Below are 24,025 nucleotides of genomic sequence, written 5' to 3' on the forward strand. Positions count from 1 at the left end.
AGATTAAAAAGAAAAAATGAAAAGAAAGTGTGCTGAATAGAGGTGCTTTTTTGTGTTTTTGTGTTCAAAGTTAATATTTCGAAAGTTTGTTTGTGTGTTTTCTGTCACTTAGATGAACGAGAAGTAAAAGTAAAAGTGTGCTGAATAGAATTGCTTTTTATGTTTATGTGTCAGAAGTTAATATTTCGAAGGGTTATTGAGTTTTTTGCCACTCAGATGAAAAAAAGGAAAAAGAATGAAACGTGCCAAATAGAGATGCTTCTTTTTTAATACGTAAAGTGCTTATATTCATTAAAAGGAAGTGATATTAACCGGTAACCTTTCGTGTATGTGTGTGTGTGTGTGTGTGTGTGTGTGTGTGTGTGTGTGTGTGTGTGTGTGTTTCTAAGCTGATGGAGGAGAAATCTGTGTTACAAAACGATGCTGCTTCTAACAAACACAACTGTAAACGCACTGAATAGTCTGATATGTTTCCGTGAATGTGATAGTGATTGTATTATTATGAGAAACACAGTGGAGTGAGATGAAGAGGGAGCGGAATGCGTGGAGTGAAGTGGAGGAGGTGGGAAAAAAAGGTGATCATTTTCCTAGAAGCATAATTATCCATGTTCCCTCGTCCTTGCTCGCGTGTGGATGATAGAGTGAGAGGAGGTTATCTTTTCCAAGGCTGAGGGCAAAGAAAATTAAACGGTGCGTATATGACATTAGCTATTCTCACCCTGGACCACGCAGGCACTGTAAGTATTGAGGTAGAAGTGATACGATCTTTGAAAACAGGGAGAGAGGAACCCAGAGGAAATGTCAGGGCTAGGAGACGTAGAAAAGAAGTAGAGGAGAGGAGAGAAAGTGGAAATATGATAAGTAGGAGAAACAGAATAGCAGAGGTAATATTATAGGTAAGAGAAAGCAGAAGAGAAGCAGGGGTAATAATAGTAAGTAGGAGAAACATAAGAATAACAAAGGTAATATTTTAGGTAAGAGAAAGCAGAAGAGAAGCAGAGGAATAGAAAAGCAGGGTAATATTAGGTAAAAGAAGCAGAGAAGAGGAGAACCAGAAGAGGAGCAGACGTAATATATGTAAGAGAAAGCAGAGAACAGTAGAAGGTAAAATCATAGGTGTGTGTGTGTATCAGCCAGGTGAGAGAGCGAGCGGTACAACACGTTCTCCGGGGCCACGTTGCCGGGGAAGCTGGTTGAGGAGGTGCGGACTCAACCATTCTAATATTCAACAGCCAGTATCTCCCCAGCTCACTCAGAAGGGGGTAGTCGCGTTGCTTACTAAGACTGCATATGACACGGCCTGCAGACTACTGTGGGCTCTTAGTGTGAGGAAGAAGAGTGCTTTGTGTTGTGACTTACCGGAGTAACACTAAGAAAAGGGCCTACTGGATCTTCTTCGTTGGTTTCTTTGGGCGACTTGGATGTTCTTTGGTTGTGGAATTCTAGTGGAGTGACATTCTGCACTCCACCCAGATTCCCGTTTGACACACGAAACAAAGGGTGTCAGAAAAGACTGTTACAGCAAGAATACAGACTTGACCCTATAAGCAAGCTACCCAAGCCTTCAAGTTTGTGTGGTGAACGTAAACTCACTTATCATGACCTGAACGTGAACGAGGAAAAGACTGGAGTAATCTAGTGCTTGCTTAACCTAAATCTCAACCACACCACAAGCTAACCTTTCCTAGTGGTGGTATTGAAGGAGTTGGTTGAGCCAGAAACCTTTCCCTCAACCCCTCACACAAGAAGGCAAATATAGTGCTTGCTTGACCCCAGATCTCGACCACACCATAAGCTCTCCTTTCCTAACTGTGGTGGTGGAGGTGGTAGAGAGGTCGCCCATTTGGAGTCAGAAATCTTTCCCCCACCCCTCCCTCAAGACGCCGCTGCCCATGACCAAGCTGCCCCAGGCCCCCAAGATGGGCGTGGGGGTGCATGAGGTGGTGGAGATGTACGCCACGAGCCTTTGTGACACGGAGCCAGTCGTGAAGAAGGTGAGGAACAGCTATTGATGTGGATTTTCTTGTAGCTGTGTTGGTGTGTTTCCCTTCCTCTCCTTGTCCTTGTTCTCTTTCTCATTCTATATTAATTTTTCTCCTACTACTGTGGATATTCTTGTGTTTTCCCTCGTTTCCTCCTTGTGTTCGTTATCTCCCATTATATATTAGTTCGTATGCTACTACTACTACTACTACTACTACTATTACTACAACTACCACTACTACTACTCTTGCTATTATTATATTTATGTGAATTTGTAAGTGTTTTCCTTTCTTCTTTGTTCTCATGCTCTTTCTCTTTTCTATATTTATTCTTGTGCTACGTTTACAATTGCCAACATTGCTACAGTTGTGTATCTACTCTCCTTTTGTCTTTTTATTTTCTCGTATGTATTTTTTTATATGTCTCAGGGTAAAGTTACAACCATCACTACTACTACTACTACTACTACTACAACTTCTACTGCTGCATATTTATTACATTTGCATGATTACATCTCTCCCAGGGCTTAAAATAGTTGTTATCGTGTTGGCAAATCTACATGAAGGAGACTTATTCATCTGTTTCGTGAATAAAAGATGACAGTTATAATTATAGAGTGTGTGTGTGTGTGTGTGTGAGAGAGAGAGAGAGAGAGAGAGAGAGAGAGAGAGATGATATTCAGATGTAAGTTATGGACACTTATTATAATTTAGGAGTCATTCACAAAGATAAACTGCTCGATGTCTATGAAAAATAAAATAAAATGGAAATGAAAAACCTCTCTGCTTCTTGTATTAAAATTTCCTCTTCCAGCAGAAACAGGCACAAAAGAATTCTCTCTCTCTCTCTCTCTCTCTCTCTCTCTCTCTCTCTCTCTCTCTCTCTCTCTCTCGTTCCTTTTCCTTCTTTATTTCCTAACTTTTCCATTTTAAACATTATTCTTTTTTCCCTTTTCCTTGTTTTACTTTTCCATAATTCTCTCTCTCTCTCTCTCTCTCTCTCTCTCTCTCTCTCTCTCTCTCTCTCTCTCTCTCTCTCTCTCTCTCTCTCTCTCTCTCTCTCTCTCTCTCTCTCAGAACTGGATATGTAAATTGAGTTGGTTCCATATCCGTGATGGGCCTTCGTGTGTGTGTGTGTGTGTGTGTGTGTGTGTAGGCGGCCCTGAGTCACCTAAACTGTTTACATACATCATGAATTTGTTACTGATAATCTCTCTCGAGTGCTGGGTAAACTATTCCTAATTGATTTGACCATAACATTAATTTTTATCCCTGTCAGAAGTCCTATTAACGTATATTTATAAGGGATTTGATATTAATTTGTCCCATGTAGCGCAGGATCATGGATTATTGAAGGAGGTCTCTATTCATAATCATATTCAGTGGTTCGGGAGTCGTAATTTCCATTGGAGTCATATTTAAATACTTTGGGGTTTAGGTTCTATCGGTAAACATTCTTCTGATTTCTTCTTCCTTCTCGTCAGTTTTTTGGAAAGATAGTGAGGGGAAAGTTTATATTGCTACCTAGAAATTAGCTCTCACGGAAGTATTTAGAAGTAATGATTATGTTTTTTTAATAGTTTTCTTCTTTTACTAATTTGGCTGGTTTGTTTTAATGAATTTTGTGTATAGATGATTAGTTTTAAATTGATCATCTCACACACCTTACCTTTCCTATATACCTGTGCGTGAATTTAGAGGCAGTAATCAATGGTTTTTATTATTAGTTTTCTTATTTTACTAACTTGGCTGGTTTTTATTAATGAATTTTGTGTATAGAAGATCAGTTTTAAGGTCATACGTTTTCCACCTTTACTCCTTACCTTTCCTATATACCTATGCGTCAATTTAGAGGCAATGATCAATGTTTTTTTATTAGTTTTCTTTTTACTAACTTGACTGGCTAACATATATCAATTTCGCGTAAATGGACGACTTTTAATTCCTTCATTGTGTTGTGTTAGTGTTGTAAAGTGTCCTGTGTTGTGTTGGGCGCTGTTAAGTGTCTGTCTTTTGTTGTGTTGGGTGTTGCTTTGACCTTCTGTATATCTGGAGTCTCGCTGCCGCCTCTGAACTCAGTTGGATGCCGTGTGTGAGATGACGTCAAGCGCTTATCAAAGAGAGCAGAGGCGTGTGTGTGTGTGTGTGTGTGTGTGTGTGTGTGTGTGTGTGTGTGTCAGAGCGAAACTTTTGATTGTGTGTGTATGTCTGTAGTAGGAAGAGAGAAAGATTGTGAGTGTGTATTAGAGAAAGAGACAGATTGGGTGTGTTTGTATTAGAGAGAGAGAGAGAGAGAGAGAGAGAGAGAGAGAGAGAGAGAGAGAGAGAGATTGTTTGCATTCTAAGGAAGAGAGATACATAGATAGTTAGAGAGACATATACCTCCCTTTCATTACCATTCAGCCCACTAAGGGAGACACAGATTAATAGATAGATAGAGATAGAAAGAGAAACATCACCTCCATTGTCACCTCGCAGTCTGCCTTGCACACGTCCTCACTTCGTCGCCTTAACAGCTTAGTGATAACAACGTACTGAGTCTTCCTGTCGCCCTCATCGCAAGTCCCGTTAGCTCAGTCACGCCTCTCTCTCTCTCTCTCTCTCTCTCTCTCTCTCTCTCTCTCTCTCTCTCTCTCTCTCTCTCTCTCTGGTCCTTTTGGGTGTATTTTTAGCCCACCCTCGTATTCCTCACTGGCCTACCCACATACCCCGCTCCCTACCTACCCATTTACCCGTTGGAACTAGGTTTATTTGTGTTACCTGACTCTTTCTCTCCTTACTTATTCACTCTCGATCCTCCCAGTCCCTCCTTCCTCCTGTAATATGTATAGACACGTGCAATAGTGGCCTTCCTACCTACCTACCTACCTTATATATATGTCTGTACACATGTCTTTCTCCCTTCTCCTTTTGCCTACTTACCTGTTTACCTATCTACCTACCTTACCTCTTGGCACTTATGACTGGTTACCTGTTACCTCCTCTACCTGTGACATTAATTCCGGTGCGTGTGTGACTGCCGTTGGTGTCCTTACTGCCGTCATTAACCCTGTGTTTAGTCATTCCCACTGCAGAGCGTGTATGGAAAATGTGTTAAGACCATTACCACCCCACGCACGGCTAATGATGATGATGGCGGTGTGTGTGTGTGTGTGTGTGTGTGTGTGTGTGTGTGTCCTGTTCCATAATCATCTTTTATCTAGCTTGGTATGACGATATTTCCGTTATGTTATCTCTTCTTTCTGTTGTTTTGGTATAGAGCCACACTTTTCCTTTTTTGTCAGGTTATTCCGAAAGAGAGGGAGGGAGGGAGGGTGACATTTACAGGTTCACAAATACCCGTGTGGCCTGGCGTGGGGTGCTGCATACAGGGCACACTGCTTTATTTATACCCGCACGCTTCTCTGTCTGAATCCCGTGCATATTCTAATACACTCCGGGGCTCACCCACCCACATTTGATAAGGCTTTCGTAGAGGCTGTGTTAGTATTTGGCCCTCTCTGTCTGGGGCCCATATCATACATTTCGAGGCCAGCACATCCACATTTGATAAGGCTTTCGTAGAGGTTGCGTTAGTATTTTAGTCCTCTCTGTCTGGGGCCCATATCCTCGTACATTAGCGGTTTACACACACATTAGATAAGGCTTACATAGAGGTTGTTGTGGGTGTTTCCATGGGTAGTTTTATGAGCCTTGTGATAGTTTGGCAAGGCTTTCTGCACCATGAATCCTCCGTGTGTGTTTCAAGTCCATATTCTCATATTTCGGGGGCTCACACACCCACACTTAATAAAACTTTCGTAGAGGTTGTTGTGGGTGTTTCCATGGGTAGTTTTATGAGCCTAGTGATAGTTTGGCAAGGCTTTCTGCATGAATGAATCTCCATAGAGGTTGTTTTGGGTGTTTCCATGGGTAGTTTTATGAGCCTAGTGATAGTCTGACAATGCTTCTACACCATGGACGTGAAGAAAGCACTCATGACAACCCGACTGATCTCCTGTGTAGCCTTTGGAAGCATTTGTTGTGTGAGCCGAAAGCGTTTGCGAATACTTGGCCAGTGTTACCAACCGTGCACACGTACCGCTGACCTTTCCTTCCTTGCCTTCCCGTTTCCTCCCTTACCTTCCCTACCCTCGTGCCGCCCAGACGCTTCCCTTCCTTCCCCATGCAGTGCCACTCTCTCTTTCCCTCCTCTTCCTCCTTTTCCTTCCCTCTTTACTTAGCAATAACACCTTTCTACCTCCTCCTCCTCCTCTGTTTCCTTCCCCAGCCCCTTCCTGTCGCTTCCTTCCCCCTCTCTTTTCATACCAGACGTTCCCATTTCTTCCCCACTCCCTCATTCCTCTGTCTTCCTTCCCCATACCTTATCCTCCCCTTCCAGACCCTCCTCTTCCTTCCCCCATCCCCCTACTTGTCGTGTTCTTCCCCTCTTCCCCACCAGACGCCCCTTATCTTCCTCCTCCCCAACAACCGCCCCCTCCCATACCATGTCTCCTTCCCCCCCCCCTTTTTTTTTACCCTCCTCTCCCCGCTATCCTTTCCCACGGTTTCCCCCTCCCCTACCATCCACCCCCATTCTTTACCATTCATCCTCTTTCGTTCCCCTTCCTTTCCATTCCCATCTTCCGCTTCTCAACCATCCTCCCCTTTCCTTCCCCCACCCGTCCTAATTCTTCCCCATCCCTTTCCGTCCCTTTCCTTTCATTCTCCTTCCACTACCATCTCCCTCCATTCCCTACCATCCAACCTTTTTCTTCCCCCCTCCCTTACTATCCACTCCCTTTCCTCCCTCCTTCCCCCTTGCTTCACCTCACCGCCTGTAGCTATTGACGCCGCCACGTGAGCTCCTGTTATCGTTCCTCTACACGCGTGGCCGAGGCGGGAGGCAACTTGTGTCTTAATGAACGTGACCTCAATCTTGTAAACACCACCTGAATGCGGCTGCGTGGGCGAGGTGTTGGTGGTAATGGTGGTGGTGAGGGAGGTTGAGGAGGAGGAGTTGGTGATGGTGGCGGTGGTGTATGGGGAAGAGGAGGAGGAGGAAAAAGAGGAAGAAAATTAGTTGAAGGGCGCATGAGTGGTGTTACAGAGAGATGGATAGGGTAGAAAAGAAGGGAGAGATGAAGGAAGGAGGTAGAAGGGAAAGAAAGTAAAGGGAAGAGGAGAAAGAGATGAGGGTACAAGAGACGTCTTAGGAGGAGGATAAAGAGGAAATGAAAAGAAGAGATAGAAGAGGAAAATGAAAAGGGGAGAGGAAATGACGATATGAATGGAAGGACTTATCAGGAGGATAGAAAATAATGAAAAGGGAAAGATAAAGGAAAGAAAGAAAAAAATAAGAAAAATTAAAAAGGAAGGAGAATAGAAAAGGATGAGAAGGGAGTCAGCACAGAAAGGAAGGGCAGGAATAGGACACAAGAAGGGGAAGAAGGAGAAGGATAATGAGGAGGGAGAGAGGAACCACCTAGTCTCTACCCTACCTCCTCCTCACCACCATCCCCAACCTCCTCCCCAACAACCCCCCCTCCCTTACCATCTGTCTCCTTTCCTTCCTTTCCCTCAGGACTTCCTCATATCCTCCATTCCACCCTCGTCTACCTCCATTAAGCCCCCTTCCTCCCAACCTCCCCTCTTCCCTTGCCCTCAAAACCTAGTTACTGCTTCTCTGCCTCGCCTCTTACCTCTCTCCCTCTCCAGGAATTTTACAGTATTAATATCAAGGCGTCCTCGTTTGGGTTGTATGTAATGAAGTCTGTGGGAGTCGTCCTTGGCTTTACCTGCGTGCTGGAATCTGGGTCGTCTGATATTCCCATTGGTAGCGTTAGGAGTAAAAATGATTAAAGTTATGGCTCAAAATATCAATAGCGCATTCGTTAATTAGTATTTCGAGTTCCTAGTTTTGTTTTCATTCTCCCCTTTCCTTCCTCTTCACTCTCGGAAAGGTTGCCAAGGGAGGTGAAACGCGTGAGTCTCGCCTTCGTGTGTGTGGAAGGGAAAGTGTTTAAAATTAATGTGGTGTTGGCGGTGGTGGTAAGGTTTAATATTTAACGTCAGGTGTGCGCGACGGGCCGTAAAAGTTATTAATGAGAGGACTCAGGTGGTGAAGTAATTATAATACTCATTACCGGCTTGGATGTCACCTGTGTGCGTGCGTGTGTGTGGGTGGGTGGGTGTGAATGATTATGTATCCCCCCTCTCTCTCTCTCTGTCTCTCTCTTATCAGACGTCATTCACACTTCCTAACGCCGATTTTTTCCTTCCCGGGTCACGTTCTGCTTCTATGCACGTCTTGTCTGGCTGGCGCGTTCACAGTCAGCGACGGGGAGACCTTATCAAGCGGCGCTCCAACCTTCCAACGTGTTTGATATTTCCTCCCTCCCTCCAGTCACGTGGCTCCTCGCCTTTTCCCTCCCAGTCGCGGTTATTCTTCTCTGAGGTCTTGGGAAATAGTCGTAATAGAATCCCAACACTTAAAAAATATGGACCTTTTAATGTGTTGAGTTCGGAATAGAGAGAATGGGAAGATGATGACGTGAAATAATTGTCAGAGGCGTTTATTTATTTATTAGGGGACAACGGAGCTGGCACATGACTTTTTCTGAGGTATCTGCCCGGGATTCGTTCGTTTGTTTACTTATGTTTGCTATAGACTAAAAGCGTCGAGTGTGGCATAGATAGACAGACCACTTGATGATTAGGGTGGATAAGGATGGCACTTATCGTCCGCTGAGGGTGTGGGTGGGTACTGATAATGTATGTTAAGTCACGTGGGTAAACTTAAACGTTGGAGTGGAAGAAGTAAGTCATAGAGAACGAAAGGAGAAAGTAGTATATAGTTTTTTTGCGTTACTGAGCGAAATATAGATTGTAGGGTGAGGAGGAAGAGGAGGACGAGGATGAGGAAATAGAGAGAACGAATCGAACGGGAGATGAAGGAAAGGAAGAAGGGAGTGAAGGAAGAAGAGAGGCTTTGATGGTGACAAGGGAAAGGAAGAAGAGGAGGAGGAAAAAAAGAGAGAACAAATCGAACGGGAAGTGAAGGAAAGAAGGGAAGGTACGTTGGAGGCCACGCATACGGGCTCTGATGGTGACGAGAAGAGGAGGACCAGGGAAGGGAGGAGGAAAACAAAGAGGGAGGGAGGGAGACAGACGCCCGAGGTATGAGGAAAGCGGTACATGGCAACGAGGAGGACCAGCAGTCACTTCCCTCCCTCTGGTGCAACGCTCCCACAGACACACACACACACACACAGAGGACCTCAACTTGGAGAACATTATGACACTAGATTTGGTGTTACACGTTACAACATAATACAACCCCGACATTAACACAGCAGCTTGTTATACAGTACAGTGATAGACAGTACAGCGTTATGCTAATAGGAATGCACTAGTTGTAATTGAATAATAGTATCGTAATAGGATTGTAATAGAAAAGAGAGGAGAGAAAAGTCTTATTGATGCGACTATGGTGAAATGATATGCCAATTCTGAGTTATATAGAAGAGGAAATGAGTGAAAAACTTTACTTAGACGACCATGGTAAAGTCTTATGCTAATTCTAAGTCAAACAGAAGAGAGAAGAATGAAAGAGGAGCATCTTAGGAGGAACTGTCATGATCTCTGAAAACTAATATTGTTGCCTATACGAATTCACAACCGATAGAAAACCCAGGAACAGGAGAGAGCAAGAGGGAGAAGAGGAGGGGGGTAGCTTGTATTAGGGGTGGCTGTGTACGTGTGTGTGTGTGTGTGTGTGTGTGTGATGCTTGGTGGCTGGCGCGGCGGGGAGGGAAGGGGAGCGGAGTCGGAGCTGAGTGTGAATCAACCCGGAAGTCTCTGTTTCTCTCCTCTCTCATATCATACCTGTTGGTCCGTGGGTTGGTTTGGGAGCCGGGTTGAAAGAGACGGTATAATGCCATTTGTCTGTTGCGAATGTTAGTCTATCTGTCGTGTACTATAACGCTTTTGCTTTCTTCTTGAGCATTCTTCTTTCTTCTGCACCATATAATTTCTATCTTCGCTTTTTTTCAGTCTTTTTTAACCGCTTTTTTCGCTTTTTTTTTCATTACTATAACCGCTGTTTTCACTTTCGTCTTTAGCTTTTTCTTTCTTCAATATCCTTCTTTCTTTCTGTTTTTAGCAATACTCATTCTGTATCGTCTTCTCTATTAATTATCTTCTCTCTTTCTCTAGTGTCTTCATCATCATCCTTGCTTCCTCTATCTTTTACTTGATTTTCTCGTACCTTTTCCTCTTAGCACTCATAATAATGTATCGTGTTTTATCATTATCTGTGCTCGAGATCATTATCATTATCATCCTAAGCTCTTTCCTTACCATCCATCCTCTTGACATAACAACATTCCTAAGTATATCTTATGCGTGTTGTAAAAAAAAAGTCTACGCACTGGCAACGAAATCATGAAAACCTAACGTGTCGTGGATCATTTATCTTTACTGCCGCTCGTTCTAGCAGAGTGAAAAACCGGTCCCGAACATTAATCACCGAGGCAGCGTTACCTAACTCACCCACCCCCGCGGCATGACGTGGGGGCATATATAAAGAGGAGGAAGTGACGAGGAAGGGATTCAGGCCAACATGAGAGCGAGGCGTGCAAATGTTGGAGCACTTGACAACAATATTCGAGACTATAATATTAGCGAGTGCGTGGAGAGCGATATGCATTAATTGTTTGATAGTCGAGGAAGCGGAAGGAAGCGTGGGTAAAAGCTGTTTGATGTGACGGTGAGCGGAGAGAGAGAGAGTGAGAGAGTTAGTAACGGTATGAACTCGTAGGATGAAGGTGGAAATATTAACATTGAGAGAAAGTAGCGTGGGTATAAAGCTGCTTGATGTTAAAGTGAGCGGAGAAAGAGAGAGAGTGAGACAATTAGCAACAATATGAACTCGTATGAAGGTGGAAATATTAACATCGAGAGAAAGTAGCGTAGGTAAAAAGCTGCTTGATGTGAAGGCGAGTGGAGTGAGAGTGAGCGAATTAGTGATAATATGAGCTCGTATGAAGGTGGAAATATTAACATTGAGAGGACGATTAGTTTTTTTAATGAAGTGAAAGTGAACGTTTATGAGGTTTATATATGAAGTTAAATAGCACGTTCATAAGGTTTACTGAAGGATGAATGACAGAATGAATAAATATTAAAAAGAAAACAAGTGGATGACTGACGAGTTTTTGCGAGGTTCATAACATAGCATAATGGATGACACATAATTGGATGATTGCATAATTGAAAGGTAGATTACAAGAATGCCTGAATAGATGAATAACAGATTGAGTGAATGACAAGGAGAGACGGATAGACAACCAAATAGATGGGTGACAAACGAAAATGAACGACAGAGTTTAAAGGTGGATTAGAAGAATGAAAAGAGTGAATACATAACAGGAAACAGAACACCAGTGGTCTATCAAGGAGAGTGGATTGCATGCGGGTCAGAGTGGATGAAGAGCAGCAGGGTGGAATGGAAGGGTGGAGGAGACATGCAACACCCCGCATTGATTTCCCGTGGTGGTGGTGGTGGTGGTGGAAGAGGAGGTGCAATGTGGAGAGTTCACCTGCGCGCCTTCGAGAGAGAGAGAGAGAGAGAGAGAGAGAGAGAGAGAGAGAGAGAGAGAGAGAGAGAGAGAGAGAATCGATGCGTGGAATAGGAGTATTTCATCTGCCCTACCTGTGTGTGTGTGTGTGTGTGTGTGTGTGTGTGTGTGTGTGTTCGTTCCTCCACGTGTCGCCAATTTACTCCTTCCCTCCCCCTCAAAAAAAAAAAAAAATCGATGCCTCCATGTTAACAGAGAGAGAGAGAGAGAGAGAGAGAGAGAGAGAGAGAGAGAGAGAACCTTATCGAATTGTCCCTCCCACCTCCCTCTTACCGTCCATTCAATCTCCTTTCCTCCTTCCTCCATCTCCTCCTTCACCTCCTCCTCCTCCTCCATCTCTTCCTCCTCCTCCCCCTCCATCTCCTTCGTCACCACCTATTCCTCCTCCTCCTTTCTCTATCTCCTCCTTCACCCCCTCCTCCTCCGTCAACACCCGGCCCCATCGTCTTAATCCCTCCCCTCGGCCCCAGCACAGCCATGGAGGGGAACGGAGCAAAAATACACACGTGATCCTAAAGGGAAGAGACTGAGAGGCGGTTCCACTGGTCCTCGAAGCTGTGTTATCCTTGTTTTTCACCGCATCGAGAGGGAGAGGGAGAGGGAGAGGACATAGTGACTTGGGATAGAGATTAAAGGGTAGAGGAAGATAGGGAAGGGAGAAGGGAGAGGATAATGGGGTTAAGGAAGGAAGGGAAGAAGGGGAGAGAGAAGGAGAGAACATAGTAATTGGGGATTGAGATAACGAGGTAAGGGAAAGAAGGGAAGGAAAGGGGGGAGAGAACAGAGACTGGGAATAGAGAGAAGGAAAGGAAAGGAAGGAAGGGAAAGGAGAAAAGGGAAAGGAAAGGAAGAAGTGGAGGTAGGAAGGGAAAAGAGAAATGGGGGATGGAGATAGAATGGGACGAAGAAAGAAAGGGAAGGAAAGGAAGGGAGAAGGACCAAAGAGAGAGAGAGAGAGAGAGAAGTGAAGGGAGGGTAAGGTAGAGGGGGATGGCAAAGGAAAGCCGCAGTACAGAAATAGAACGCGTATTATACTGGGTTGTCCATATATAGACTTCGTGGGAGGAGAGAGAGAGAGGAGTGGGAGTCACGGGTTTGAATGGAAGGCTGAAACCGCAACACAATCAGGGCAGTCAAACATCATTGATTGAGTGGAGGATGAGTGACAGAAGGAAGAGGTGGAGGGAGAGGGAGGGAGGGAATGGGTAAGAGGGAGAAGAGGGAAGAAGGGAAGGGAGAGAAGTTAAGGAGTGGAGTGACAGAAGGAAGAGGTAGAGGGAGGGAAAGGAGAGAAGAGGGGAAAGGAAAGGAGAGAAAGTAGAGAAGGAGAGGGGAAGGGAGAAGTAGAAGGAAGGAGGAAACGGAAATAATGGAACAGAAGGAAGAAGAAAAGAAAGGGAAAAGGGAAAGAAGGAAAGTAGGAGGAAGAGGTGAAGCAAAGGAGAGAAGGGAAGGAAAAGGAAGAGGTGGAGAGAGAGAAAGGAAAGAGGAGGTGGAAGGAGTTAAAGGTATTACTGGCCTTTGAGAGAAAAAAGTTAACTGGTAATTGAATGGAAGAAGGAAGAGAAGGGAGCGAAAGGAGAAAAGATGACACCGAAGAGAAGGGAAATATACACGTAAAATAAACATGAGTTCTTGCTTGCCTGTAAAAAATAAATAAATAAAAAGCGTAGCCATAAAGGGCGTCAGCTTGTAACAGGAGGACAGGAAGGGAAGAGAGAGGGAATACAAAATAAATCTGAATTAATACTGACCTGAGTAAAATAAAATAAGTGAATGCAAGGCGTCAGCTTTTAACAGAGAGAGAGAGAGAGAGAGAGAGAGAGAGAGAGAGAGAGAGAGAGAGAGAGAGAGAGTAAACTAAATCCGAAATAATACTGAATAAAAATGAACGAAATTGAATACAGGGAGAGGATAGAAAGACAGAAAAGAGAAAGGAAAATAAACCATAAGCCATTTTCCGAACTAAATCTTGTCTCTCAAACCTCTCTTATTTCAAAGGTAGTTATGCAAGTTTTAATTCAGAGAGCGAAAGAAAAAAAAAAAAGCACCACAGATATAAATAACGAACACGAGCCGCGGGGTAAAACATTGTATAAAAATAAACTATATACGAGTATGTACGATTTTCCGAACTGAACCTTGCCCTTTGCCCCTTCAAACCTCTCTTTCTCTCATTCCAGAGGCGAATTACGTAAGTCGTGTTAATTATATATATTATCAACGAACCAATGACCTCTTTAGTTCCCTTTGACAGCGAAGGCGGCGGCAGAATGGATGTAAATTTTGATTATAATTAACCACAAATCATAGACTGGCCCTTTACTTATTCTCTGAGGGCGAAAGCGGCAGAATGGATGTCAGTTTTGATTTTAAGTATCCCCGAAGTATTGAATGACCTTTTATATTACTCTTTGAGGGCGACAGCGACTAAATGGATGCAAGTTTTGATTATAATTATCCACGAAGCAGTGAATGACCTCTTATTTACTCTCTGTCGGTGGAGGAGGAGGCTGAATGAATGTAAAAGTCTTCAGATCATTAACCGCGAAGCATTAGATGGCCTGTTTATACCCTGAATGAATGCTAATTGAATGAAGTCTTCTAAATGGGCCGAGGAGCAACGTGCCGCCTCAAACCCACCCACGACCGGAGAGAGAAACGAGGTATAGTGAGATCTCTATAGCAATGATGAAGCGGCGGTCTTTCACGGGCGAAGGGAGAACACTGTATATGACAATGCTTTCCGCGTGGCTGCCAGCGGACGCGAGAAGAATAGATGATGTAAATTTGTTGTTTATCACCGAAGCGAGGCGCACAACGACGAGGGAAACTGATGAAAAAAATGTCGTTTGGCGTTGTTGTGTGAAGTTCGGTACTGTGTGAAATATGTGAATGTTTTTTTCCTTATTATTTAGTAAGGAAAGAATAGACAGAGAGGAGCACAACGGGGAAAACAGATTAATAATGTTGTTTGCCCTCCTCCTGTCCTTTTTTGTGTATAGAAAGTGGATGATTCTTTCCTTATGTAGTAAGAAGACGAGGAAAATAGAGGTAAATGTTGGTCCATCCTCCTTTTGTTAACTTCTTTTGTGTATAAGGTGGATGTTATTTTCCTTTTGTAGTGGGAAGGAGAAAGAAAACATTGAACAAAAGAGGAACATGACAAAGAAAACAGGAGAAATATTATTGTGGTGTACTTGAAGACTTTCGAGTTTGTTTTGAATTAAAGATGAAAGATTAAGAAGAAAAGTTGTACGTTTTTGTCCTATCGTGAAATAATTTACGTAGAGGAGGTATATATATTCCCCTTATCAAAAAGAAACCAAAATTAGCACAAGGAAAAATGATAAGGAAAGGAAAACTATAAATCAGAATTCGTACAGCAAAAATAGAATCGTTATATAAGGAAAGCGGTAGTATCTAAATGTTATCAGTATGGAAAAAGATAAAAACTCTTCCTCGTTAATCATCACACCTCTATATGGAGCACCTGAGTCACCCACGAACCGAGAGATAAGAGATTCAGGGCACGTAACTTAACCCAAATCTAACTTTACCTAACTTAACCTAAATCTAGCCTGACCTAATCTAACATAACCTAACTCTAACCTTACCTAACTTAACCTAAATCTAGCCTGACCTAATCTAACATAACCGAACTCTAACCTTACCTAACTTAACCTAAATCTAGCCTAACCTAAGCTAACATAACCTAAATCTAATCTTACCTAAGTTAACCTAATCTAACTTAACTTAAATCTAACAGAACCAAACCTAACCTAAATCTAACCTTACTTAACCTAATTCTAGCCTAAAATATCTTAACAACCTAGATCTAATATAACCAAAATTTAACCATTTATATATATTTTTTTCCCTTTGGTTTCTTCTCGTCTATCATGTTTTCCTTCTTTCGTATAGTCGACTTTCTTGTTGGATTTCTTATGGTTTTCTTCCTCTTTTATGCTTTTCTTCTTCTATTTCTTGTGTTTTCTTTCTTTTTCTTTCTTCGTATGCACTTGAACTGTTTCCATTGATGTACATGTAATAGAAAACGCATATTAACCACTCCATTTCTTCTTCCCCAGGAACCCGCGGTCTCCTCAAGCTGCGGCCATGAGTTCAAGAGAAGACTTTCAGAAATCACGCAGGATAGCTCACCGCGGCCCGTCAGTCCCGCCGACCTCCCCTCAAATAAGAAGATCAAGGTCGGGGACGCGCGCTCGCCCTCCCCCGCCGACCCGGAGGAGGCGGCGAAGAGGACGCGGCTGCAGAGGAGTCCCGCCACCCCCAACAGCGACAGCGACAGCGACAGTAAAGGAGAATGTAAAATCAAAGAGTCCTACATCTCCAGAAGGAAGCGGTTTTTGAGGACGGCGGAGGTACGCAGTGTTTGTGCTTGTTCTCTCTTTTTCTTTATTTTTTCTTTGTTAAACTCTACGGGACCTTCCCTTCGTATTTACCTATTCACAGCTTAGAGTTTAGATTGAGGTAGTTAAGGGACCTTTATTTTGAGAATCTATTACTTTGAATTGAAATAGTTTTTATTATTTTTTTGTGTGTGTTTTCCATATTTTTCTGGCTAGATCAATTCTTCAATCTGTTATGGACATTTCGATATAGCTCATTTTTGGATGCGAGTGCTCTGAAATTCTTAAATTTTCTGTCTATATCACAAACTGGCTTAGGTGATGAGTGTTTTTAATTTCCGAAGTGTAGAAAAATTAATTGGATAGTTTATTTATGAGGGTGATGCTATATGACTTAACCCTTCTTCTCCGCCCATACTTATCCTTCTTCCTCCTCTCCTTCAGGCTCTCCGGCAGTCTGGGCTCCTGGGTGTGACCATGAAGACGGCAGAGCTCCTCAGGAAGAACCACGACCTGCAGCGGGAGATTGAAGACCTGCAGAGACAGACTAAGAACTTTGTGCTCTCCGTGCTATCCAACCCGGAGAACAGACACATCCTGGAGAACATCCGGTCGGGCGCGCAGCTGTATGAGGTGAGACAGAAAGCAGTTTGATCAAGTTGTTGGGGAAGGCTTATTTTTGGCATGTTCATTGTGTATAGTGTATGATTGTGAGGCAGGAACCATACTGGGAAAAGTCTTCATTTTCTCATTTCATGGTTCAAATCATTGCATAAGCTTGTGAATAATAAAATCTCAGTTATAAAGAGCGATACCTAACCTAACCTAACCTAAGTTTCTGAATGTGTGTAACTTGTAAAGCGCATTATGTAACCTAACCTAACCTAAGTTGCTGTGTGTGTATCTGCATTATAAGAGCATTACCAAACCTAACCTAAGTTTCTGTTTGTAAGTCTGAATTTTAAAGGGCATGGCAAATATCTATGTGTATGAAGGAGTCAGGGATGAGGGACATGCACTGATCATTTCCTCTCTTCAGGTTGTGGTGCCAGGGTCACAAGGCATCATGTCCGTGACCACCCAGCTGAGGGACATCAACATGAACGTTTCATCAGGCCAAACCGAGATGGAGGCGGAAGACACCGTTTTCCTGGCAATGCCCCGGACCCGAACGGAACCCAACCCCTCATCAACCACAGCAGAGGCGGACAGCGGCCTCGGCAACCATTCCCCCTCAAGCAACTACTCCTGCCCCTCTCCTGCCTCCTCTGTTAGCAGCTTCTCCAACGATACCTCCTCTCTCTCGGACGACCTGGATTCTTCAGAGGAGGAAAACCTGTCGCCTCCAAAGATGCTATCATCTGCCAACAAGAAACCTCACTAGTTCTCAGTTGTTTCGTCTTGTTGCATCACCCCAAGACAGAGAGATAGAGAGGAAAATACTATGTGAACTTTATCCCCTCGTTTCATTGTTTCTGAGGATATTTGGTTTTATTTTGGTGGTGATTGCGATTCTGCAGAGATGAGGCGGATCGTGCGGCATGTGTTGGGTTGCTCTGAACTGACCATCGACATCACACGTCTTTATCAACTTGCTCCATTCCCTCACCAGTGAAGTAAACTAACCAACGTGAACTTGAAGCTGAGAGATGGAAGAACTTATATTTACATGCCAAAAGTGCGTAAATCTCATGAACTCAAATCACTGCACTCATGAAAATCAGAGTCTCTCATGAAAACCTTTGAGGCACAAACTTGACGCTGCTCATTCTGGATCATCGTGTTGGTTGGGGTCCATGGTGCCAGCGCCGAGAGACTTCAGATGCAACAAGAACACAGGTGGAAGGGAACATCGGGGTGGAGGAGGTGTCCGATAGTGGCATGGTGGAGTCCTGTCAGCCCTTGGAACCTCACACACCAGCCCTTCACACCATGGGCCGCACGAGATGATGCGAGAGTTTATTGCCACTATGACTTGTGATATGTGTTTATTTTTGTACTATTTGAATTATTTATTGGATGCAAGGAACAATTAGCAATACAAGCCCTCCATACTTTAGTGATGACTGAAGCTGCAGGCGCATGTCACGTCACGCCTGCGCCCACATAGGAGGAACTGGTTGAGGGGGACGGCCGGCTGGGTGGCTACGAGTATGTGTCTCTACCAGCGTTCCCATATCATCGTACTCGGAACATTAGTTTAATCGTTTTTTCCGAGCCATTACCTAACACAAATGATGGCACCAGCGTTTCAAAATTATCAGAACATTAGCTGTATAGCGTTTTTTCTTCCTTTTAAAAGCTATTACATCCCACAAGTGACAGCAGAACATTAGCTATATCTTTCTTTCTTCCTTTTAAAAGCTATTACATCCCACAAGTGACGGCAGAACATTAGCTATATCGTTCTTTCTTCATTTTAAAAGCTATTACATCCCACAAGTGACGGCAGAACATTAGCTATATCGTTTTTTCTTCCTTTTAAAAGCTATTACATCCCACAAGTGACGGCATTCAATCTCTTTTACCGTCTGAAATTAATGTGTTTGATACGAGCGGAAGGAATAAATCAACATCAATGAGGTTCAACCGTCTCGCTTAGGAATCATCGTACTCAGAACACTGCATTGGACATATAATTTTTCTGCCTAACGGCTATTACACCCCACAAATGTTGGTACGCAGTTCATCTTGTGACGTAAATTTCACATGTTCGAGACGAGTGGAAAGAATAAATCGTCTTGCTTACGAATCGCTGTTTTACATATGGGAACGCTGGTCTCTACCTTACCACCCTTAGCCAGCCCTGCCCGTGACGCTCTGTACTCTACCCAGCAGTTCTTAATTTCTGTTCATTCCAGTTGCAAATCGAGTTTAAGGCAGCCAGTCCACCCAGGCCCAGACACCACTTGAAAACCTCGTGAAGAATATAACTTTTTTCCCCCCTCTGGCTAACTCCAATTGATATGTTCAGTAATTAACCAAAATATGTAGTAATAGACTCTCCAATTCAGCTTATGTCCATGGTATTGTGGTTATCAGTCAGAGGGTTTATAAGATTGCTAATGTAATGCCGGGAAAGTTTTTTATTTTTTTGTGATACGTGTTTTCTCCGTGAAGCCAAAGACGTCAACCCCAAATTCCTGTGTTTCCAAGTGAAGGTCTGCCTGGTTAGGGTGCGTCCTGCCTCTGGTGCTCTGGTCTGCAGCTTGTGCATGATGAGTGAGATTCTAGCGTTAGTTTTTTTTACATGTGATTCTCAATTCTAGTTAACCATAGCTTCTTTAGGTACGTTAGGTCCGGGGCTGCCCGACACACCCTCTCGGGGACGTGGCTTCCCATGCTGTCTATGCTGTGTCCAAGCAGTCTGGTGCGAGTGTTCTCAGTTGTGGCTGACCTGCTCTGACCTGAGTGACTAGACTCCTCAGGGACTACGATGATCATAGGACAGAAAAATGACTGAATGTTGGCCACTTGTCCCCTCGGCCACACACCTGAGGCAGTGGACAGGTGTCAGGCAGCGGCCGCACTGAGAACCCGCACCTAAGCATTTGCTTCTGTGTCGTGTTGTTGTTGCTGCAGCGGCCGGTGTCCCGAGCACTGTACATAGATAGGGTGGCGTGTTGTGCACTGTGGAGGGTTGCAGGACCAAATCTCACACTACAGACTGAGAAGAATTTGCATTTTTTAATTCATTTGCCAAGTTATCATTGCTAGGAGGAAGAGAGGAGGTCGCAAGAGTCCCTCAGTGCTGTAGTATGACTCATTTTTGTGTACGTGTGGAAATACTTTTTATACACGCATTGCATTATTGTAATACTGGGAAAGGTTTCTTCAGTTTCTTGCATGTGACATTGCTTCAAACAATGTTTCTAAAACAGTATACATACATCTATACAACTTTTTGTCTCCAATCAGCTGCCAGAGTTTCAGGATTGTAAAGATGGTTGCTCGTCATCACACCATCTTCTGCCATTAGGGTGAGGGCAGGTGTTGCTGCCTTCCCCTCACTGAACCTTTGTAATGCTGTGTTTGTCATAAGCACTCCCCTCAAGCCTGCGCTGCCACCTGTCCAGCTGAACATTTCCACAATGATTTTCCTTTATTGGATTTTTTTTTTCACTTGTATATTCTCAAGTTATTTCCTCATTAGAAGTGCCCCATTATATGCATTCAGCTACTTATCCATCAATTTTCCCGTACTCTCATCATTCCTGTTTTGTTCCTGCCTCCAGCACCACCTCCTCCCTATTCCCACCTCTCCTTCCCCCGCCGGCAGTGGCAGCGTTCGGGCTAGGGGTGTGCTTGTCCCCAACACGCTTGGTGCAGACAGTCTCTTGGTGCTAATCGTGTGCTAGTGTCGGGTGCAAAGCCTGAACCTTCTCATTTATTACCTCCACAAGCTTGGAGTGTATCCTCCGGGATTTTATATTTTTTATATGGTTCTTGTAATGAGTGGCCCTTGACGCTCCCTTGAAGGTATCTCCTCACCTGCAGTGTGAAGTGTTTTCATTGTAATTATTCACTATAATCTGCATCAGAGTATGTCCTGGTTATATACTGAATGTACTTGTCAACCCTCTCCACTTCTTAGGGAATCCTTGAGGCAACGCGGGTTGTTGCTTATAGTCCGACCATTTCAAATAGTCCGTTGGGGCGTTCAATTCCGCGGGTCCTTTCCTTCCCTCTACTCTGCCACACAGTCCCAACACCTGTCCCTTCCTCTCATATACTACCTATAGATAACATATGAGAGGGAAAAATAGGTGTTGGGACCGTGTGGCAGAGCAGTGGGGAGGAAAGGACCCGAGGAATCGAACGCCCAAACGGACTAATTGAAATGGTTTGACTGTACGAATGGTAATGAATCTTTTGCCGCATTAACCACTTCTGACGACGCGCATACACGTCTCGTTACTCCCGCTGCAAGAGTGGCGTTGTCTTGGTGACTGTGCTTCGATTTCAACTTTGCATTATGCTGCTCAACACCTTCAGCCTTGTTTTGCAACTTTCTGGTACTTGTTTGAACACTGTGAACTGTTAGTGTGTGTGTATGTGATGTGAGTTAATGTGTGTGTGTGTGTGTGTGTGTGTGTGTTGGAGGCTGAGGCGAAGAGTTGGTGGTGTGTCTGGTGATGGCTTCTGGGGTCGATATTACAAGACACTTTCGCTCCTCACGTCAAATATTTCTAAAAGTCAAAGAGGGGGTCAGTCGGGTTCTAATGAGTGTTTCTTCAGGTTCATGGTACAGAGGAAGGGTCACACTACCACTGCAGAGTCATAAAACTACCCCTGGAAATGCCCACAACTCCTACGAAAGCCTTGTCAAATATGTGTTCTTGGTCCACGAAATGTCTTTTAATACGACCCTGGGTGTCAGCGAGTGTGGTGCGAGGTGCTGCAGGTTTAATCATGGTCTGGTGAACACTTTGCTTTTTCCTTCATGCATTGGAAACTCACTACATTTCAAGGGCACAAATTTCATCTGCTTGTCTCATTAGTGTAAATTTTTTGGCATATAACAGAAAGGGACTCACCACATATTTATCACTACATTTTTCTTCACTGCAAAGGCTTAAAATCTTGAAAACTGTACCAAAGAAGCTGCAGAATAAATTTAGTTCATATTAATCCAGAAAATGAGAGAAATTTATACAGATTTTCATTTCACGCTGATACTCTTGTCAAGACGAGGTTGTTTATCCTTAACCTGGTAGCAGCAACGGGCCAAATTTTTGCCATGATATAAACCCCAAAAATAGATGATGCATAAACTGATCACAAATGCGTTGATATATATTATGAAAGGGTTTGCGTGAGTGATGATTTTTTCTCATTTTTCTCACTTAAAGGGGCCTTTAAGAAACATGATCCCTGCAGCTACCGGGTTAAACTTAAACCAAATGACACAAAACACCCATCAGTATGTTGTTTGACCATCTCAGTGAATATCAAGGTGGGGGAAGTTTGTTTTATAAGTTAATCAATTGTGTTGCATTGAGCTACCAAAGATGGGAGCTCATTCCATTCCCGTACAACGATGTCGGTGAAGAAGAATTTAGTCGTCTACGCTTAAGTTTAGCGCCATTACTTCTCATTCACGATGTATCACTGATTACAACAATTTAGAGTCATCCACATTTTGTTAATTAACTATTTTGAACCATCTAAACAGTTTCCCATGGAGAGAGTGAGCGAGAGAGAGAGAGGAAGATGTGTGTATAAAATCTAAAGGGTCAGACTGTTGCCAAATATCCTTAGTCTGAGTAACCGAAGGCAAGTTGGTCTGTCGCTTCCTGATCGTGTTGTTGACTTGACTTGTCGCCACGGAAGTGAAGTAACCATTCGTGTTTGACAGGCGAGATGAAGCAATGTGTGTGTGTGTGTGTGTGTGTGTGTGTGTGTGTGTGTGTGTGTGTGTGTGTGTGTGTGTGTGTGTGTGTGTGTGTGTGTGTGTGTATACTTAGCCACCACTAAAAGCGTTGGACTTCAGCAACTGGGAAAGAAAAAGAAAGCAATAATAACAGAAAGGCTCAATGGGAAAATTCTTCTTCGTAAACCTTTGTCTGTGATTCTTATTCTTATTACCTATTGTTATTATCATTATTATTGGCATGTATTTATTTATGATCTATTTTAATTGATAAGAAACGTAAGTCAGATTTTTATTATTGGCATGAAACACTGACTAAAAATTATACCCCCAAAATTAAGCCTCATGCTGTGTTTTCCATTAGGCTCGCGGCGAAACAAACGTCTTTCTATTAATTTATTGTGGTAGGCGTGGCGGCTTGGTTGGTTGGTTGGGCGGTGCGGTGCAAGTGTTTACACCTTCGTTACTGGTACAAATAGTGTGTTGTAAAGTATTGTCTCATACTGTAGTCGTCAATCTTCTCTTTTGTAGAATAAATTGAACGAATATCCATCTATCGTTTTTCTTTCATCACTAAGGTTAAGAAAAAGGCATGTTTGGGGTTGTGGAGACGTCCCTCTGGATACCTGAAAGACATCATCACAATCTTCATTATCATCGTCAATCTTCTCTTTTGTAGAATAAATTGAACGAATATCCATCTGTCGTTTTTCTTTCATCACTAAGGTTAAGAAAAAGGTATGTAAGGGGTTGTGGAGACGTCCCTCTGGATACCCGAAAGACATCATCACAATCTTCATTATCATCGTCTAGTCTTTTTTTATTTTTACTTTTTTTTTATTTATTTATTATTTTTTTTTTTTTAATCAATGGATGCGGCTCAAGGGCAACAAAAAGAGTACAAAAAATTAAAAAGCCCGCTACTCGCCACTCCCACAAAAGCAAGAAGTAAAGAATAGCCAACAGAGAGGTTACTTTACTTGTCCACTGTGGGATATGGAGCCCCTTCTCAACTTTCTCAATCCCCCTTTCTGGTCTTAGTCTACTTCACTACATCTTGCTCCAACAAATTCACTAACTTCATCTCTCCACTTGGTTCTTTGTGTGATTTTAACTAGGGATCATGTTTCTTAATGGTCCCTCTAAGCGAGAAAATGAGAAAAAAATCACCCCTCACACAAACCATTTCATAATATATGTCAAAGCATTTGTGATCAGATTATGTTTCATCTCTTTTGGGGGGTTTACATCATGGCACAAATTTGGCCCGTCACTGCTACCGGGTTAATCCATTCCATCCTGATCTGGCAAATCTAATATCTACTGCACTCACCTGGTTCTGTCTGCCCTGATTTACACAGTTTATGGGTTGCTATTATGCTAGTACTTCAATTCTTCATCTGTCATCCATGCGTGATATTGCCTGCCCAAGTTAATTGCTTGTTCTTGATTATTACTAGAATGTCTTCAACTTTTGTCTTTTCCCTAATTCCTGAGAAAGAAAGACTGGAAGCATATCTCATTAATCATCTGGAACTTTTCATCAGTGGAGTATCAAGCACTTCACCAACTAAACATAACAATTGACAAAGCATGGGATTGGATGATATGGAGGAGGAGGAGGAAAAGGAGATGGAAGAGGAGCAACAACAGAGGAGGATATGAGGAGGAAAATAC

At 43.3% G+C, this 24,025-nt stretch overlaps 1 protein-coding gene and 1 long non-coding RNA gene across 3 annotated transcripts; one reads left to right on the forward strand and one right to left on the reverse strand.

The window, feature by feature from the left end:
- Positions 1-1,226: 1,226 nt before the first annotated feature.
- LOC127010294 (uncharacterized) lies at positions 1,227-22,430 on the forward strand. 2 transcript variants are annotated; one of them, XR_007763036.1, is made up of 5 exons: positions 1,227-1,994; positions 15,694-15,987; positions 16,420-16,608; positions 17,015-18,249; positions 18,436-22,430. XR_007763036.1 is itself a non-coding variant. In XM_050884154.1 (4 exons), exons 1-4 carry the CDS (start codon positions 1,893-1,895, stop codon positions 17,357-17,359), a joined length of 930 nt encoding a protein of 309 aa, XP_050740111.1. In that variant the 5' UTR covers positions 1,227-1,892; the 3' UTR covers positions 17,360-22,430. The 2 variants fall into 2 exon arrangements, 1 of the variants encoding a protein (XP_050740111.1); XM_050884154.1 differs by having other exon boundaries at positions 17,015-22,430.
- LOC127010295 (uncharacterized) lies at positions 22,350-23,186 on the reverse strand. The gene is made up of 2 exons (XR_007763037.1): positions 23,123-23,186; positions 22,350-22,974 (listed from the first exon to the last, which is right to left on the reverse strand). It is a non-coding gene; the product is annotated as an uncharacterized LOC127010295 (long non-coding RNA).
- Positions 23,187-24,025: the final 839 nt, after the last annotated feature.

The sequence above is a fragment of the Eriocheir sinensis genome, chromosome 43, assembly GCF_024679095.1.
Source record: "Eriocheir sinensis breed Jianghai 21 chromosome 43, ASM2467909v1, whole genome shotgun sequence".
Lineage (NCBI taxonomy): Eukaryota > Metazoa > Arthropoda > Malacostraca > Decapoda > Varunidae > Eriocheir > Eriocheir sinensis.

What these genes read in the sequence shown, in the direction of transcription:
- LOC127010294 (XM_050884154.1), top strand. Translation starts at nt 1,893, where the DNA reads ATGACCAAGCTGCCCCAGGCCCCCAAGATGGGCGTGGGGGTGCATGAG. An exon ending in CGGAGCCAGTCGTGAAGAAG is followed by an intron (nt 1,995 to 15,693) that starts GTGAGGAACAGC and finishes CTTCTTCCCCAG; the next exon opens with GAACCCGCGGTCTCCTCAAG. An exon ending in CGGGCGCGCAGCTGTATGAG is followed by an intron (nt 16,609 to 17,014) that starts GTGAGACAGAAA and finishes TCCTCTCTTCAG; the next exon opens with GTTGTGGTGCCAGGGTCACA.